The sequence below is a fragment of the Asterias rubens genome, chromosome 17, assembly GCF_902459465.1.
Source record: "Asterias rubens chromosome 17, eAstRub1.3, whole genome shotgun sequence".
Taxonomy (NCBI): Eukaryota; Metazoa; Echinodermata; class Asteroidea; order Forcipulatida; family Asteriidae; genus Asterias; species Asterias rubens.
In genome coordinates this window covers 10,807,362-10,825,410 of record NC_047078.1, presented here as the reverse complement: position 1 = coordinate 10,825,410, position 18,049 = coordinate 10,807,362, and the positions used below count along the sequence as shown (strand labels likewise).

The 18,049-nt window shown below is 39.2% G+C and overlaps 1 protein-coding gene across 1 annotated transcript; it reads right to left on the bottom strand.

Moving 5' to 3' along the window:
* Positions 1 to 994: 994 nt before the first annotated feature.
* LOC117301855 (adhesion G protein-coupled receptor L3-like) lies at positions 995 to 12,049 on the bottom strand. Its single transcript, XM_033785847.1, has 15 exons — positions 11,985 to 12,049; positions 11,084 to 11,200; positions 9,897 to 10,084; positions 9,220 to 9,266; positions 8,223 to 8,370; positions 7,657 to 7,763; positions 6,216 to 6,312; positions 5,573 to 5,723; positions 5,059 to 5,125; positions 4,515 to 4,581; positions 4,145 to 4,230; positions 3,526 to 3,652; positions 3,186 to 3,227; positions 1,522 to 1,603; positions 995 to 1,373 (listed from the first exon to the last, which is right to left on the bottom strand). The coding sequence occupies exons 3-15, from the start codon at positions 10,071 to 10,073 to the stop codon at positions 1,348 to 1,350; spliced, it is 1,224 nt and encodes a 407-aa protein (XP_033641738.1). The 5' UTR covers positions 10,074 to 10,084; positions 11,084 to 11,200; positions 11,985 to 12,049; the 3' UTR covers positions 995 to 1,347.
* Between the last annotated feature and the right edge of the window lie 6,000 nt (positions 12,050 to 18,049).

The following is an 18,049-nucleotide window of genomic DNA, read 5'->3' as shown; positions in this document are numbered from 1 at the left end:
GTCTTCTCACTTTATGTATCTCAACACATGCATAAATTAACAAACCTGATTTCGAGACATCAAATTCTAAATCTGAGGTCTCAAATTCGAATTCGAGAGAAATTACTTCTTTCTCGAAAACTACGTCACTTCATCAGAGGGAGCCGTTTCTTACAATGTTTTATACCTCGTCCCATTACGCATCGAGAATATGTTGTTTCAACGTTCAAGGTTACCCGTGGTGTAGGTTATAATTCGAAACTACCACTAAGTCCGAACAATGTAAACGTAATTTCTTAAAAATATACATTATTTACTACACGCTGAGGCTCTGGCATTACCGTTGTAACCTATTGGGGGTCAATTAACTAAAACGAAATTAAAACAAAGTCAAATTAATATGAATGTGATTTTGTTAAATCTCTACTATATATCTAGGCTCATAACGAAGCCAACACAAGTAGTAGGGCACTTTCATAGCAATTATATCGAGGTGATGCCTTATCAACTTTTAAGGTACCAGTCTTTTCATTGACTGCTTTGCCAGGTATATCATTATTTTAGTTTAGCGCTGTTGTTGTTTTTAGATTGGTTTGTTCCTAGTCGTATGGTCCCCTTGTCTATTTCTGTCCACAGGTTGAGTACTAAGCATAGGCCTATCAAATCGGCCTCATACTGTTAATGGGAGACTTTCCAACGCTAGGTGGCAGCAGACTTACCTGGTAAATTTCCATTGCGTAGTTCTGACCAAGCGCATAATGGACCCTTCCCATGAAATATGCTAATCACATTAACGCATGCGTACAGACCCTGTTGGTTGGCAAACGCCATAGAGTTGTGCACTAAGCAGACGCGCAATCGCGTCTGCGTCACCCACCCATTATAGCCGTGTACAAAACAGCGCGATGTTCCCTCATTTTGCCTACCAAAACGTTAGTGCGCACGCGCTGTGTGCAATTTACATATTTCATGGGAAGGGTCTATTATGAGAACAATGGCTTTACGCGGTAAGTCTGCTGCCACCTATCGTCCCCGAAAGTCTCATTTTGACTGTATAAGCCATAAACTACTCTGCTCGCTATTACATCGTATATGAATGTTGTGTTTTTACCGTATGGAAATAATGTGAAATTAAGTGAACACATGAATTAGTTTAAGTATAACGAAACTATTAAAGTCTAATCAATATTGACGCAATTTCGTAACACTTATATCTTCTAAAAGTTGAGGCGATACCGTATCAATGTTTTAGGTAACCCAAGGAGTTGTTAAATGTTGACTTTTAATTTACATAATTTAAGTTTCGTATCGAAGCTCCACTCCAAAGCAAAATAATCGAGCCCCGAGTCGAAAAAAAATACGTCCAACCTAGTGATCCGTAGCAGCCTGCTTGCCTTCGGTAGAACAGAAGAAGAAGAAGAAGAAGAAGAAAGAAGTAAACCAAAAACTAGACATTAATGTTAGTTGGTTTGTAAGGGGTGTGAAAGTTAAAAGTGGTTTAGAGACTTGATAGTTGTTTATAATAATACAAAGCGAACTTACTTGCCAATGTGAAAGACGTCGAATCTTGAGGGACACTGATGGACTCGACCCTAGAGGATCTACACTTTAAAGATGTCCTCACCTGAAAATGGAAAAAAAAAGTCTTCAACGTCATAATCAAAGCAGGCCTGAAGCTGAACATGGAAGATAAGATCAGATTAGATTAGATTTTTTGATTCGTCATGCCCAACATGAAAATCACTTTCTCGATTTGCACATTAAAATACAGTTATTAAAAATAACACAAAACATACATGAACCGTAGACATTCAGACAGCAACAATAGAACACAAATATCACATTATCACATTGCACAAATAAATAGTTTTAAAATACATCGGACTTCAAATATACATAAAAACAGAAACTAAACCAATGATGACTTGGAAAGGAAGCGGGGGGGGGGGGGAAAGGAGAAAAGGAAGGGTGGGGGACGGGTGGGAAGACAGTACATGGGAACGAGGGAGAGGCCATAGGAGACATGGATTGGGAAGTACGAAGCAAGTTATCTCATACAATTGTTGTTAAAATAAGAAATTGCACTGGGTAAGGAGAGACGATGACGATTAGTCTTGGATTTGAATGAACCCTTACCGAGGCACACGAGTGCCCTCACCGGTATCAAATCTGACAATGCGAGATTTAGATTTTGCTTCATATACAGCCAGCCACAGGCCTGCTTTGATCATGACGACACCGCCCCTCTACGAGTAGCCCGTGTTAAGTATTTTTCAATATTTTGAAGGAGTGAAGTGGCTTCCCAATCGGAAAGGACAGATGCTGGGATAATGTTTTAAGCACGATAAGGCTTTGGGTACCTCTTTTTTTTGGGGCGACACAGCAAATACAACCTCACAGATTTACATTGAACTTTACGCAGCTAAAGATAGCGACGATATAAAGCTTCCCTTAAAATATTACGTGCTGAGGTGCTGCAGTTTTTGAGAAAATAGCAAAGCATTTTCAAGAAAATATTTTTCTCTCGGTATTTTAGCATGTCTAACAGATTTACGCGACTCTCCTCACTTTTTTTTCCAAAGACTTGAATACTAGAAGCTGAAACTTGTACGTGTAAAATAGTTTACACACATCTTTATTCTCAGTGAGTAAGGATTCGTGTGAAACAAGTGTTAAGCCGTGTTCGCACTCGATTAATAGTTTGGGTAACTTAACAATGACGTTAGGTAACAATCCGACGGGTTAACTTTCCCACCGTCCGCACTTGGATTAATCTGACTCGGGTAATTTTACCGAGACCGTGGGTAAACTTAACCGAGCTGGCCCCCTGCGTAACACTGAGTCACGTAAATCTTATCCTTCCATGACAAAACATGTCAGCTTCTTCGGGTCACGGACGGATGGGAAATTTACCCGAGTCGGATCGCGTCCGCAGTGGACTTTCTGGCTCGGTTAAACTGACCTGGTCAATCTTCCTGAACACCTTTGGCTCGGTTAAACTACCCATTCGGGTCGGGTAAGTTACCTGGGAGGAAAACTTCCTGGGCTGTTCGCATTGGACTTAGAATGGGTTAAAAAAAAAGTTACAAGTTACCCGTTGGCTCGGTTAGTTTACCCAAATTAAGTCCAGTGCGAATAGGGCTTTAGAGTATTATCATATTAGGAGAACCTTTTTTAACAAGGTGTTTTGCATTTCTTAAACCTACCTCTTGGTCGAAAACACACTGTCCAAGGAACACAAAGACTCCCTGTAGAATAAAACAAAGCACATAGGTTCAACTATAACCATTCAAAAGACATAGTCAGTGTTGAGAACAATTTCAAAGACGTTAAGTCTTGATGTTTTCAACGTGCAGTTTTTGACAAAGAATTTAGTAATGAGTCGACACGCAATCATTCAATTCAATTCAATATATGACGTTCATTCCATACTTTTAATGTAAAATAGATCCATGTGAGAATTACCAGTACATAGAATTTCGGGTGCAAAGTCTACTTGTTCGCTTGATGTGGAAATTAGTTTAGACATATTTGAAGGAACTTTACCTGTAAACTGTTCAAGATGACAAATGCATAAGCAAAGACAACAGTTTCTTTCCCGGTGTAGAAGAGTCCAAGAACCCACGGTAATCCTAGAAGAGGCTCCAGAACGATGGCAAGTCGAAGTCCAGCTCTACATTACGAAAATAATTTTACAGATTAAATTTGAAAAAAAAGTATTATCACTACAGTTGACACCAGTTTGAAACAATATAAGTGTGAACAATATTACTCAAAGATAGGCTCAAACTAGAACATTGTAAGTAACTGGGTACATATATAGAAATATAGAAAAGTTTGCGGTAACACCATGTAATAACAATCTCTCAATGAATATGAATATGGGTACATATAATTAGCCGTTGCAAACAACTTACCAACCAAAAGGACCTTTGTTATATAATTATTGCATGCAACAAAATGCTTGGTGGTCTGACGTTTTGACCTTTATAGCAGTGTCTTTCTTGAAGGCTAAAAGAAAACAGAGAAAGACTCTGCTGGACTCGAAACGTCAGGCCACCAACCTTTCGTTTCGCGCAAGTAAAATTGATCAGATTTTCGCTACTTATAATAACCGTTATTTAGTTCTACTCACGTTGTGTTCTGGCAATGTGAAATGACTTACTTTAACTTCTTTGCTTCACTTTTGTCCTTGTTTGCTTTCAAAGAGAAGAATATGACAATGAGCCGTATCAAGATACACGTATTAACCTGAAAGTAATCAAAACAAAATAATGTAACATGTAAAGTAACACATTTGGAGCAAAACCAAAGAAATCATTCATTGTTCCATATAACACAATTTATTTAGGGGTTTTCCTGGTAATTTCTATTTTGGTTACTAATTTTTGTTTAAGGGGGAGGGGATTTTGTTTGTTTGCTTGTTCTTGTTGTGTATTTTTCTTGTTTTGTTCTTAACGCTAATTAGATTGTTTTCCCCCTCCCCTTTTTGGGCGGGGGGCGGGGTCAGTAAAATAATATAAGACTGTACTCACTACAATGATGGAAATGACTGGAGCAAGGAATGCCAAAACAAACCCGTCATCAAGCGATAACCAGCATCTGCATCACATAAACAAAATATACATCAGATTAATATGGCTATAGTTAGTACTTCAAGACTGCCCTGGATATGGTGAGATAGTACTTTAAAGATTAAACTGGATAACTAGGTCTTGAAGACTACCCTGGACATGTTTAGATAGTACTTTAAAGACTAAACTATAGATAACATGGTAAGATAGTACTTTAAGACTACCCTGGATATGGTTAAATAGTACTTTAAAGACTAAACTGGATAACATGGTTAGATAGTACTTTAAGCCTGTCTTGGATAACATGGTTGGGTTGTATTTTAAGACTACCCTGGAAAATATGGCTGGTATTTTAGGACTACCCTGGATAACATGGTTAGATAGTACCATCTGCCTTATAGTGAACTCGGGTAGATAAGCCATGGAGCAGAGCTGCAGCCACACATTCTCTTTAACAGCCATAAGTACCCTATCTTTTAAAAATAACAATACTGCGAGCTTTTACCTGCCATTTCCAACATAGCCTCTGAAATTCACGGCAGCTGAGACAACCACTACACCGAATGGAAAACCTGTTGTAATAAGGCAAAACACAAGTGAAATAACGAGGTACTCTTTCACTCTCTCTAGTCGACCGAGGTCGGAATCATGTTGAGACTTGTCTATACCCCTTATTAAGTTCGAGAGATCCGTAGAAAGCCAGCTTTCCCTGGCCACTTCATCTGTAGAACCGAGTGCCTTTCTACTTTTCTCGTTTTCTTGTTTTGGTGACCAGATAATGACCTGGGAGACAAGTTGTACAACAAACGGGACCAGCTGTTTTACGCACCATCCGAAGGACGAAACATGATGGTTGAGTGTTTTGCTTGAGTGTCTTGCAGATAATGACCTGGGAGACAGGGTCTTTGATGTTTCTATTAATTACCCCTAGTCAACCCAAACAGGTTACCAAACAGATTATAAATGATGAAAAACTGAAGAAAGAGAAGCTGAAAAAGGACGGAAATCTATTTCTTTACCCCAGCCGATGAGAAGCCAAATAGGAAGTCGAATACTCCACCGGAATGTTGGGGTGACTTTGATGTACAAAAAAGCGCCCTCTAGCGCCATCCAAGTGAACGCAGCCAGCAAGAAGAAGTGAAGCAAGATGGCGACTAAGGTGCAGCCAACCTGAAAGTTAACAGATAGACCAATATTCTGATGATTGTCACAATAAAACGAAGAGATAGAAACAATAATATCAATCAAAGTGGATCTTAAAAGTGCATTATATCCGTCACTCTGTTTTCCTGATTTAGGCGCTTTGAAATACAGCATTTCCCTGCAGCGAATGTGGGACTACTAAATGATGAGACCTATTTCTTTTAAATAGCATCAAGTAATGGTTAACAAGTTGCTGTGACGTCATTTGCTGCCAATCAAACCAGGGACACAGGTTGAGCCCCTTCTCTTTTCGGTAAGTGCACTTGTTTGGTTGAGTGTCTTGCTTAAGGACACAGTTTCACGACTAGGACTCGAACCCACATGCGTCCAAACAAGGAAAATACCAACACAAGGAAGAGACGAGTGAAGACGGTTATTCATGAATTATTCAGTATTCAAAATGATCTGCTTTCGTAAAAGAAAATACCCTTGCTCGAAGCTATTTATTTAGAACCTCACCTCATTTTTTGTGTCGATGAAGAAGAAGATTAGATCAGAACTCATCAACGCTAAGGCTAAGTTAGCGTGGGTTACTATCCGGATGCTTTTCATCAGCCTATTGAAAGAAAACATTGGAAACAAACTTAACCATACCCATCAAAAAGATAAATATGCAGTTAGAATAACCCTACAGTGAAGCAGCTGCTCATTCTGCTTGTCCCTGTGCGAATGATAGCGCACGAAAAAGGACTCTTTGTATGAAATCCGAGCGCAAGCAAAACCGGTGGCGCACTGATTTTGAAGCAATGCGGTACCGAACTACAAAACCTGGCAAAGACTGTATCCCATGTGACGGCTACAGCTACGGTTAATAAGAGTGTTGCTTTAAGGGTGTTGCTAATGATGTCATACACTCCAATGCATGATCTAGCCGCAGCTGTAGCTGTAGCCAAAGCCGTCAATTCATACACTAGGCCATAGTTACAAACCTCGGTGGCTTGTTAGATTTGTTTTTCAAAGGCACAGGACACTATGTTGGTAATTACTTAAAGACACTGAACACTATTGGTAATTGTCAAAGACCAGTCTTTTCACTTGGTGTATCTCAACATATACATAAAATAACCAACCTGTGAAAATTTGAGCTCAATCGGTCATCGAAGTTGCGAGACAATAATGAAATAAAAAACACCCTTGTCACACGAAGTTGTGTGCTTTCATATGCTTGATTTCGAGACCTCAAATTCTAAATGTGAGGTCTCGAAATCAAATTCGTTGAAAATTACTTCTTTCTCGAAAACTACTCCACTTCAGAGGGAGCCGTTTCTCACAATGTTTTATAGTACCAACCTCTCCCCGTTACTCGTTACCAATTGATATGTTTTATGCTAATAATTATTTTGAGTAATTACAAATAGTGTCCGCTGCCTTTAACATAATTGTTAGCATAAACAGTTACTTGGTATCGAGTAATGGAGAGCTGTCTGGAGAAACGGCTCCCGCTGAAGTAACGTAATTTTTGAGGAAATTTCTTTAACACAAATATTAAAATACTTCAGGCCCGAGGCATTTTATTAGGCAACTGAAAACACAAATTTGTGCAACAAGGGTGTTTTTCATTCATTATTATTCTCTTGCAGTACTGGATAACCAATTGAGTCCAACATTTCACAGATTCGTTATATTCTGCATTATGTTTGGATACACCAAGTGAGAATACTGGTCTTTGACAATTACCAAAGGTGTAGACGTAGTTGTTGCGATTGTGTGATTGCGCCGACTGCAAAGCAATCGTTCTTACCATGCAACACTACATTCCGAACAAGAATTTGCACAGTTTAGCTCATCAGCTCATCCCAGAGGTCTTAGACGAGACGGGTCCCCTGACATTCTCCTCACTAAATTAAAGCTCAATCGTGAAAGCGCCCTCTTGTGTTCGAACATAATCGTCAATACTTACCGAAGCATTGTGTACGCTATCAAAGTCACAGCAAGACACACAATGGAGAATCCCAGTCCGAATTTAGTCAGGATATCCAACACGTAGGTGTCAAATGTTTCTTGACCCTGTTCACACATTATGTGAATAAGATACGATGACACGTAAAACCTTACCAAGGTGTTTCTTCTTTATCTCTATGTCACCGTTTCATTTACTGTTTTCAAAAACCGAATTATTTGTGCATAGTTAACCAAACACATTCTAATATTCAGTTTTCATTGTTTAGCAGTGGTTACAACCATTGCTATGGGTGTTGTAAAAGGCAAATTGTAAAGGGGATGTGAATGTTTATAGAGAGAGCTATAAGAATAACGCTGGCTACGTTACTGGTGAAAAATACTTCACCGTTGATAACAAAAATATATATATATATATAACAATATGTTCAACTTTTTCAAACAGACACAATGTTTTGCTTATCATTAGTTTAAGTTGAATCATTAAAATAAACAAAGAGAAAATAAAACAGAAAAATTAAGACGTGAATTTAAAAAAAATGTATATATAATTTTGTGTCACTTTACCTCATCAACGAGTTGCAACAGGACAGCAAAATGCGTGAGATGATTACAAGTGCAAGTGATGTTAAAAATGGCATCACCATCGTCATTCCAATAGGAGTCTTCATAACCATTGAAGTCCGACACAACACACCCCTCAGTTGCCCAATCACTGCATGAAAGATAAAGTAAAAAAAAAACGTTCACTGACTAAAGAACAATCACTTAAAGGCAGTGGACACTATTGGTAATTACTCAAAATAATTATTATCATAAAACCTTTATTGGTAACGAGTAATAGGGAGAGGTTGATAGTATAAAACGTTGTGAGAAACAGCTCCCTCTCAAGTTTAGAATTTGAGGTCTCGAAATCAAGCATCTGAAAGCACACAACTTCGTGTGACCATGGTGCGAAAAGGCCCAAGGGTGTTTTTTTCTTTCATTAATATCTCGCAACTTCGACGACCAATTGAGCAGAAATTTTCACAGGTTTGTTATTTTATGCATATGTTGAGATACACCTAGTGAGAAGACTAGTTTTGACAATTACCAATAGTGTCCACTGCCTTTAAAGGAACGTTACAGAATTGGTAAGAAACAAAATCGTGAACATCACAGATTTACATCAAACTTACACGGCCTAATGATGATAGTAGAAAACATTCCCTTGAAATATTTCTGTCTGAAATGTCATATTTTATGAGAAATAACTAATACCTAGTTTCGTGTTTAGATTTTATTGCTCAGTGAGCGTTTTATTCATTTTTTTTGCATCGATGTCATGTAAAATGTGTAATCGGTTTATCACTATTTTCTCGTGACCCAGCCGTTGGCTGATCGCTCTCAAACTTCTCCAGGTGTATTAGTTTATGTATGTGGTGGATTACATTAAGTGCTTACACTGCCAACAAATGTTTTGTATCAATTTGTAAGAGCAGAACGACAAAAGCAAGATTTGTGTTGGTGCGAGTATAACCATACTTTTGAAGGGTGAAATCATTGAGTATGGACAAAAACTCACCTGTCTTTACCACTGTTGAAGGAACAAACTGGCTCGTAGTCGTTCATCTGTTAATAAACACAAACATTAATTTAAGACAATAGCATTTATTGTCCTTCCTCTTTAATTCCCTTTATGTTTTGTCCTGAGTCTACATATAAAAATGTATTCAAAATAACCCAGTTTTCCTGCCAATCAGTGTGAATGATGATTGAATTATCTCCCAAACACACCCATTCCCTAATTGTGTGTACCTCTGTTACTACATCTTTTGCTCTTTCAATTGTCCCTCTACACAATATTTTCACATAGACTTCGTAGACAAAAACTCCCTGTGGAGCACCCCGGTCTTTAGAAATTCCCTATAGAGTCCTTTTAATTTCCCTTTTTGGTTTGTCATTGGTCTCCATAAAAGGTATTTCAAATGAGCCCACTTTCCTACCAATCAGTGCGAGTACAAAATTGAACTGAAAAGAGGCATATTTGATTGAAAGTGCACACGTGAAAGGCTATCATCGGCTAAAGGTTGTGCAAACAGCCACGTGCATTTTTCCATCGTTTGTCATCAAACAATTGCGGGCGATGACGCTAACTATGTGCAATCCATCTAATATCTCTCAAAGACACACACAAATAAACGCGATTTGTAGGCCTACTAATATAGATTTTCATGTAAACAATATTCCAGTCAAACTTACCCCGCGGACGGGAAATGTTAAGTTGATATTTGAATCTATGAAGTCGAGGATTTCAATTCCACGTTCGCTAAATACAGACACTTCAATTATTCTGCTGCCGAAAGTCAGCGCTCCGTCAAAATCTCCACCACTGTGATTTGATCCCGAGCCATTATTGTGTGACTTATACACGCTCATAACGGCAATCACTGCAAAAAAAGAATACAAATGGGGTAAAGTGGAGAGAGAGAGAGAGAGAGAGAGAGAGAGAGAGAGAGAGAGAGAGAGAGAGAGAGAGAGAGAGAGAGAGAGAGAGAGAGAGAGAGAGAGAGAGAGAGAGAGCGAGAGAGAGAGAGAGAGAGAGAGAGAGAGAGAGAGAGAGAGAGAGAGAGAGAGAGAGAGAGAGAGAGAGAGAGAGAGAGAGAGAGAGAGAGAGAGAGAGAGAGAGAGAGAGAGAGAGAGAGAGAGAGGGGGAGAGAGAGAGAGAGAGAGAGAGAGAGAGAGAGAGAGAGAGAGAGAGAGAGAGAGAGAGAGAGGGGGAGAGAGAGAGAGAGAGAGAGAGAGAGAGAGAGGAGAGAGAGAGAGAGAGAGAGAGAGGAGAGAGAGAGAGAGAGAGAGAGAGGAGAGAGAGGAGGAGAGGAGAGAGAGAGAGAGAGAGAGAGAGAGAGAGAGAGAGAGAGAGAGAGAAGGAGAGAGAGGAGAGAGAGAGAGAGAGAGAGAGAGAGAGAGAGAGAGAGGGAGAGAGAGAGAGAGAGAGAGAGGAGGAGGAGAGAGAGAGAGAGAGAGAGAGAGAGAGAGAGAGGGGGGGGGGGGGGGGAGGAGAGAGGAGAGGGGGGGAGAGAGAGAGAGGGGGAGGGGGGGGGGGGGGGGGGAGAGAGAGAGGGTGGGTCAGCAGGAAAAGTTGTGCGTCAATAATGTAAGGTGTTGGATTGGTAGAGTTTACACAATGGGATACTTTGGAACGCTAGGTAACAGCAGATTTACCAGGTAAATTTCCATTGTTTACGCAGTTGCGAGCATGAACACATTACCAAGAACACTAATTACGAGAAAGATCGACTATTGGTGGATATTCAGTAAAACAGCACTTAAAAAAAAACAATTGTCACGCAACCACATTTAACATGTTATTGAGTCTATTGTTCATCAAATGCTACAGTGCACTTTCTTATTTTAACAACAATACAGTTTTATTATAATACACTTACAGTTACCGTCTGGCGTTTCGATACTTGGGATCTTGACCGAATAAACCTGATTGTCAAATTCAGTATCAATATTGTTGTATTCACCCACTACGGCGTTCAGGACAAAGACTGTTACAACTGTCAGAAGAAAAAAAAACCGTAATAATTATTATCAGAAACTTGTTCGTGTAGTTCATAAAAACTCACCCGCGGCATGTGACTACTCCCTTGTAGAGCCGATAGTAAATTTAATATACGTTAAGCTTAAACATTGTTTCTAACCTGAAGGTGTAATTCTACGGAGCCCCAAAAAGGAAAAGTAAAACATATTGAACTGGTAAAACAATCAATTTTGCAATTATTTCGCTCCCCTAAAATAATCTTTCGTTCCCTCAAAATATTATCTCGTTCCCGAAATGTGTTATTTCGAGGCAAAAATAAATTATTTCGTGGCAACAAAATCAGTAATTTCGATCGAGGAAACGAAGTACCACGACTGGGATTTGAAACCAAAATCTGATGATCGGAAACACCCGAGTTAAAGGCCAGGAAGTCCTAACTACTCGGCGTCGACACTTCAGGTGAACCAGCCCATAGATATACTTGGTAAATTATTATAATACAATATAGTAAGTTTTGCAACATCCCATGCATTGATGATCTCTAAATGAGTTAGGTGGTTCTGAAAAGAACCGTTGGTTTCAACTCGGCGTTTCGATGTGATTGTCTTCTGGAGAAAGGTTGACTCTGATGCTGCATGCTGCTGAAGTACTGATGATGCGGATTAGATTGGTGATGCACGCAGGCGGGAAATGGAGTTCGGTGATGCACGCTAAATATTATTGTAACGTATGGTACAATTATCAGTACAATTTTGATCGGACCAATAATACAACATTAGAACTATTCAATTGTTACAAACCTTTTTCCTCTTCTTCGTAAATTCTCGTTGCCCCACAAATATTTCTGCCATGATCTTCACTTTCCAATCGCAAGAAGGCTTGGTGAATATAATTAAGATCTCCATCGTTTAAGTAATTTGTGTTTTTCCCCGAGGGTGTTTCTCCATTAGGAATACCTGCTGTATACAAACAACTTTTGTTAGTTCAATATTAAGAAAATCAATTGTCTATATCAACTATCCCAACCGTTCACTATTAACCTGAAGCAATTCAACTATTGAACACATTAAATTTTGTTTTACTTATTGTTGTATTGGGGGGATAATGGGTGATAACATCCGTCAATTTTGACATACAAACTTTGGACACGTCGGTCATAATATTTGTTATAATACAACCTTGAACTGTAAAATTAGCGGAATAACTCGTGGAACTGTCGTCTGCAGAAGTCGCTTTGCACACTATAGTGGAGCCACCATAGCCTCGTTCACGGTAGTCTGTTATTTCCAACGTCGATGAGCGTACACTAGACGACTCTATTATGAGCACACCTGCTTCAGTTGAGTTAAGCAAAGGTGTCTGCAATCGGCAAACTGGCTGAATAACTTCCCATTTGAACTCAGCAATGTTTGAAACAGTGTTTGCTCTGCACATCAGGCGAATATCTGATTGGTTAACTCCCTCAGTGACGTGTTTCAACGTAAGGCCAGGCTTTGCGTTTTGGGGGTTTTCTTCATCCAATCCTGTCGGCAAAAAAACAATCAACAACATAGACGAATCAAGAAGCAGAGACACAATAATCGATTTTAAAACAACACTGAACGCTGTAGAAGTAACTGCATCACCAGTGTCAGCTTTACTTGCAGCACAAACAACCGCACTTTTATCAGCAAAAACAAATAAAAAACTGTACACATATCAAGCACACAATAAGTAAATTCTTACTTGAAGGGAGAGTGAAGTTGGCTGAATGATTTCCAGTGTTAGCAGGGATCGAGGTTGTACACATGACAACTGAACCTGCATAGCTATGTTCACGGTAATTCAAAATGGTTAACGTGGATGAGAAAACACAGGATGACACCCTGTTCCTTTCAATGAGCACACCCCTGTCAGTATCATTGATCACTGATGACGTCAGGTTTAGGAGGTAAATTAGCCACTGAATTGATGAACCAATGGCGGTACACAGAAGCTGCTTATTTGATATGTCGACTCCTTGGGTGACCTCTACTAGGCTGTCGATCTCTATCTTCTGTTTTTCGTGGCTTTGATCAGTCTCGTTCCCTGAAAATGGAAAGAGTAACAGCGGTCTTGTAGGGGAAACACAATTCAAATTGAAAGTGTTATTTACATTAAGTATACAGAATATTGGTTACTTGAAGTCCAATTTAAGGCACTGGTTGGACACCTTTGGTAATTGTATCCCAACACAAATAACACATCTGTGAAAATTTGAGCTCAATTGCTCTTCGAAGTTGCAGGTGCGTAAAATAGCTTCAGGCTTGAAGTCTTTTATTCAGATTCAAATATTGAGAGGGAAATTACCTTTCTCAAAAACTACGTTAATTCAGAGGGAGTCATTTCCTACAATCTTTTATACTATCAACAACTCTCTTAAGAGAGGTTTGCGGTCAATGACTCGTTACCAAGTAATTAAGTTTGTATTCTAATAATTATTTTGAGTAATTACCAATAGTGTCCATTGCCGCTAAGTTAATACATACCAGGAATTGTAAAGTTTGCCGAATAGTTTGCAGAATTCCGAGGATTAGTCACTAAGCACTCTATGACAGCGCCATGGTAGCCTTCTTCCACATAGCTTAAAATAGTCATTGTTGACGTCTGGACACAAGACGAAATACTCTTATGCACAATGAGGACACGGTTTTTAGTGTCGAGCCCAAAACTCTCCCAGACACCGCATCTCAGGTGGTAGACTCGCCAAACAATCCTTGTGTTGATGTCAGTAGAACTTGTACACAACAGTTGCAGATTTGAATCATTTACTCCTTCATGCAGTTGTGCAAGTCTAGGAATCTCGGAGTGCGTGACCTCCGATTGCAGTATTATTGGTTGAAGATCTATTAGATAACAACAGTGTTCATGTGGTTAGAAAAGGAGACTAAGTCGTAGTCCCGACCGGTTTTTCTACCTTCTGCCCAGGTAATAATTAGCAAACAGGACAGTTCATTTTTAGAACAAAGAAGTCTCCCGAATACCGAAAATCTTCTCCATGGTAGTAGAGTGTTCAGGTGGTACGAGATATAGTTTAAAATGTTAAAGTTACTTTTACTAAATATCGATATCTACAGAATAAATAGACTTCTTGTTGGGTTTGTTAAAATATTAAACCGTTTTTATGTAATATTAAGAGAGGTTTGCGGTCAATGACTCATGTTTTCGATCAGTATGCCTTGGTCGTTTTCATTTCTTCTGAAGACGATCATAGCATACTCATCGAAACCATGGGTCGTTAACCACTACTCAAAGAGAGATACTCACATGGTGTTATCTCAAACCTTTTTTAATTATTCTCAAATTCTACTTACCGGGTATTGTCAAATTAGCAGATTGATTTGTTGACTTCCAAGTTGCATAAGCTGTGCACACAATAAGCGCCCCATGATAACCACGTTCAGCATACTCATAGACAGTTAAAGTAGATGTCTTCAGGCAGGGTGATGCGGTACTTTCCTCGACCAACATACCCAGTTCTGTCACGTTATGTAGAGAGTCCCAAACACCACACAGAGGGAAGTAGACGTGCCAAGATATGGACGGGCCGGATGATGCACTTGCTGTGCATGAGAGCTGAAGATCGAGTTGACTGTTGTTTTCTGTCGAGTGTTCTAGACTATGAAGTTGGAGAGTCCAGTCCTCAGTTGGTGGGTCGAATTTACCATCTGCAGATAATTTAATACTTGTTGTGGTTGAAGTGTATAATATACGGATCTTCCATAAGGGGCTACAGTGTACACATAGTTGAAACAAACGGTTCTTTTCAGAACCACCCCAACTCATGAGAGATGGTCAATACATGGCGTTACCGTAAACCTTTCCATATCGTATTTCCACCATGCAAAGTTTCAAATCCTACTCAATGTACACAAAATAATTTTAAGTTGTTTACTACGTGACTTCCTTAATGTAGTTAGTCCCAGGAAATCCTTTCGTGGACACGAAATAATTTTGTGCCCTCGAACTATCGTTTGTAATTTGTCTATTTCATTGCACTCGAAATAGCTTTGTGCATAGAAAACCTTTTATTGCAGTTAAAACGATTCGTATGCTCCAACTGAAATATTGCATGAACTAAATCTCAATGTGTGAGCTTTAACTAATGTTATATGCACTCAAAATAATTGCGTGTATCCGGAATCAGTTCATGCACTTGAAAATGATTCCAAACACTCGAAAGCAATTCGTAAGAAGAAAATTTATTACTTTATTCTAAAATAACACTGATACTGTAACAGCTGCTCACCATCAATTGTGAAGTTGGTCGTCACAAGATTGTTGCCTGGTCTAGAAGATGAACCATTCTTGGTGAAGTTCACTGTTTCAGAGTAATTGTCTGGTGTAAAATATGCACATTCAATTACAGAGCCACTGTAACCTCGCTCACGGTAGTTCGTTATCGTAAGGGTGGACAACTCTTCATACGGTGACAAACTACGCTGCTCTACAGAGACCCCAGCCTTCATTTCACTCCGCAACAAACGCTCCCAGATGCCGCATTTAGATTGATAGACTCGCCAAGCAATGGTCGGACTGCCGGTTGCATTTGCTGTACACTGGATCCGTACATCCGAAGAATTTGTGTCCGCTAATTAATAAAGCAAAATAATAACAACTGCATTTATAAAGTTTCATGTATCAAAGAATGCCCCAAAGCTGCTGTACTTTATAAAGTTAAACAATCATTCATAAATACCTCAGACAGTTTCGCTATTCCTATTGGTGGAGAGCGCGTCACGTGGGTGTGTATAAACCTTTGTTTATGACCAGTAAAAAGTGTTGAAACACGAGCGTGACACGCGAGCTTGCACCTGTGTTTATATAAGACAGTTTCTTCATTCCTATTGGTCGAGAGCAACGGCTGAAACAGTTGTGCCACATCACGCGATACGCGCGACGCGCACAGCATTCCCTTATAAGGAGTTGTTTACCCGAGGGCCTTACCATTACATAGCTGGAGGGGTGTTGTGTTGAAAGAAATCATTGAATAATTAAAATGTTTGCATTTGTTTTACTTTTTGACCAAAAAGGTATTTATAAATGGGAATTAAAAGTGTATTGAATCGACTTCGTCTCGGTAAAAATTAATTATCAAGAACCAGACCTCGTTGGGATTAAACCACTAGTTGAAAACCTCTTCAACACACATTGATTCCCTTATTAATAAAAGTAGAGCAAACGGTAATAACAAATATACAAAACAAGCAAAGCTTTTTGAAAAGTTCAAAAGCTAAAAAGAAATAGGGCTCAATGTACGAAATAAATACCAGCCTTCTGTATTATTTTTTAAAGTTATCTGTAACATAAAGCAAGACAGGCGGGATAGATTGAAAAATCTTATAGTGGGAACAAATCCTTTAGGTAATAATTATAAGCAGTTTATTTTAATAAATCCCCTAAACTATAAATACCTGCAATCACCAAGTGAGCCCAATCAATTGCGTAATCAATTGAAGAATTTGTGGCTGCTGGTAGATGTATAAGAGATACATTTAATGTCCCGTTTTCGGTAATGTTTCCAAAGTTATCTGTAACATACAAAATATAACAAGTGGGATACATTGATAATGATGCCAAGAGCGGGAAATACAAATACGAACGTAGGGGGCGCTTCGTTATGTAGGATTATAACAAATTAAAAACAAATAAAAACAGGGTGTTCTTCATGTATATCGGGGCCGTACAATAGCAACCATTTCTTTGGCTTAATGAGTACAAGAGTATATGGGATTTGAGGCATTGCATGGTGAGGTATCAAAATTATTTTTGGTTTGCGGTAACATCATGTGTGTAGCTACTTGCCGGGTAGAGTTTGTTTTTAGAGAACTGTCTTGCTGTAAATTCTACTACCGCGGAGTAAAATCACAGGAAGACAGTTCTCTAAGAACAAACTCTACCTGGCAAATCGTGACATACATGGTGTTACCGCAAACCAAATATATATTAAGTATTAGAGTGTTATCTAACAGTTTCGTTTTGTTTATATTATTTATAAATACCTGGTATCATCAGGTGAGTTGAATTCGATGCGTTTTTGTATGTTGTCGAGCTTGAACAAAAGATGACCGAACCCTCGTAACCTCGTTCCCGGTAGTTGAACATGGTCAGAGTGGATGTTTTCATACATAATGTCTCCTCCTCTTCAATACGTATACCATCATCTGTTCGGTTACCTAAATTCTCCCATGCCTTGCATTGTGGTCGACAGACGTTCCATGTGATGAACGAAGCACCAATGGCACTTACTTTACACTGGAAAACGATCTCTGATTGGTTTTCAAATGGCGAGACTTGCTCCAAATGTAGAGCTGTCAGATTCCACTGTTGACGTGGGACACTGGAGTCGTCTTCTGAAATACGTTAGAGTAGTATCGTGAACAGATTTACGAATTTGTATCTTTGATTTTAGTTGTAATAATAATAAGCTATATAGGATTTGAGGCATTGCATGGTGAGGTATCAATGTATATTTGGTTTGCGGTAACACCCTGTGTGTTTCTACTTGCCTGGTAGAGTTTGTTCTTCGAGAACTGTCTTGCTTTATTCTACAACGTTCGGGGGTTCGGAAGATTTTTCAGTTCTGTAAAGAACTGTCCTGCCTTTTAACTATTACCCGGGCGGATAGTATGGAAAATAGGCTGGGATTGCTCCTTTAGCTTATAGGATCGTGATTAACTGTACTACCGCGGAGTCAGTTCTTAAATTGGTCTCAACGTTTCGACTAGCTTGCTCTAGTCATCGTCAGGAGAACTAGAGCAAGCTAGTCGAAACGTTGAGACCAATTTAAGAACTGACTCCGCGGTAGTACAGTTAATCACGATCCTATAAGCTTAAGTCTCCCGAA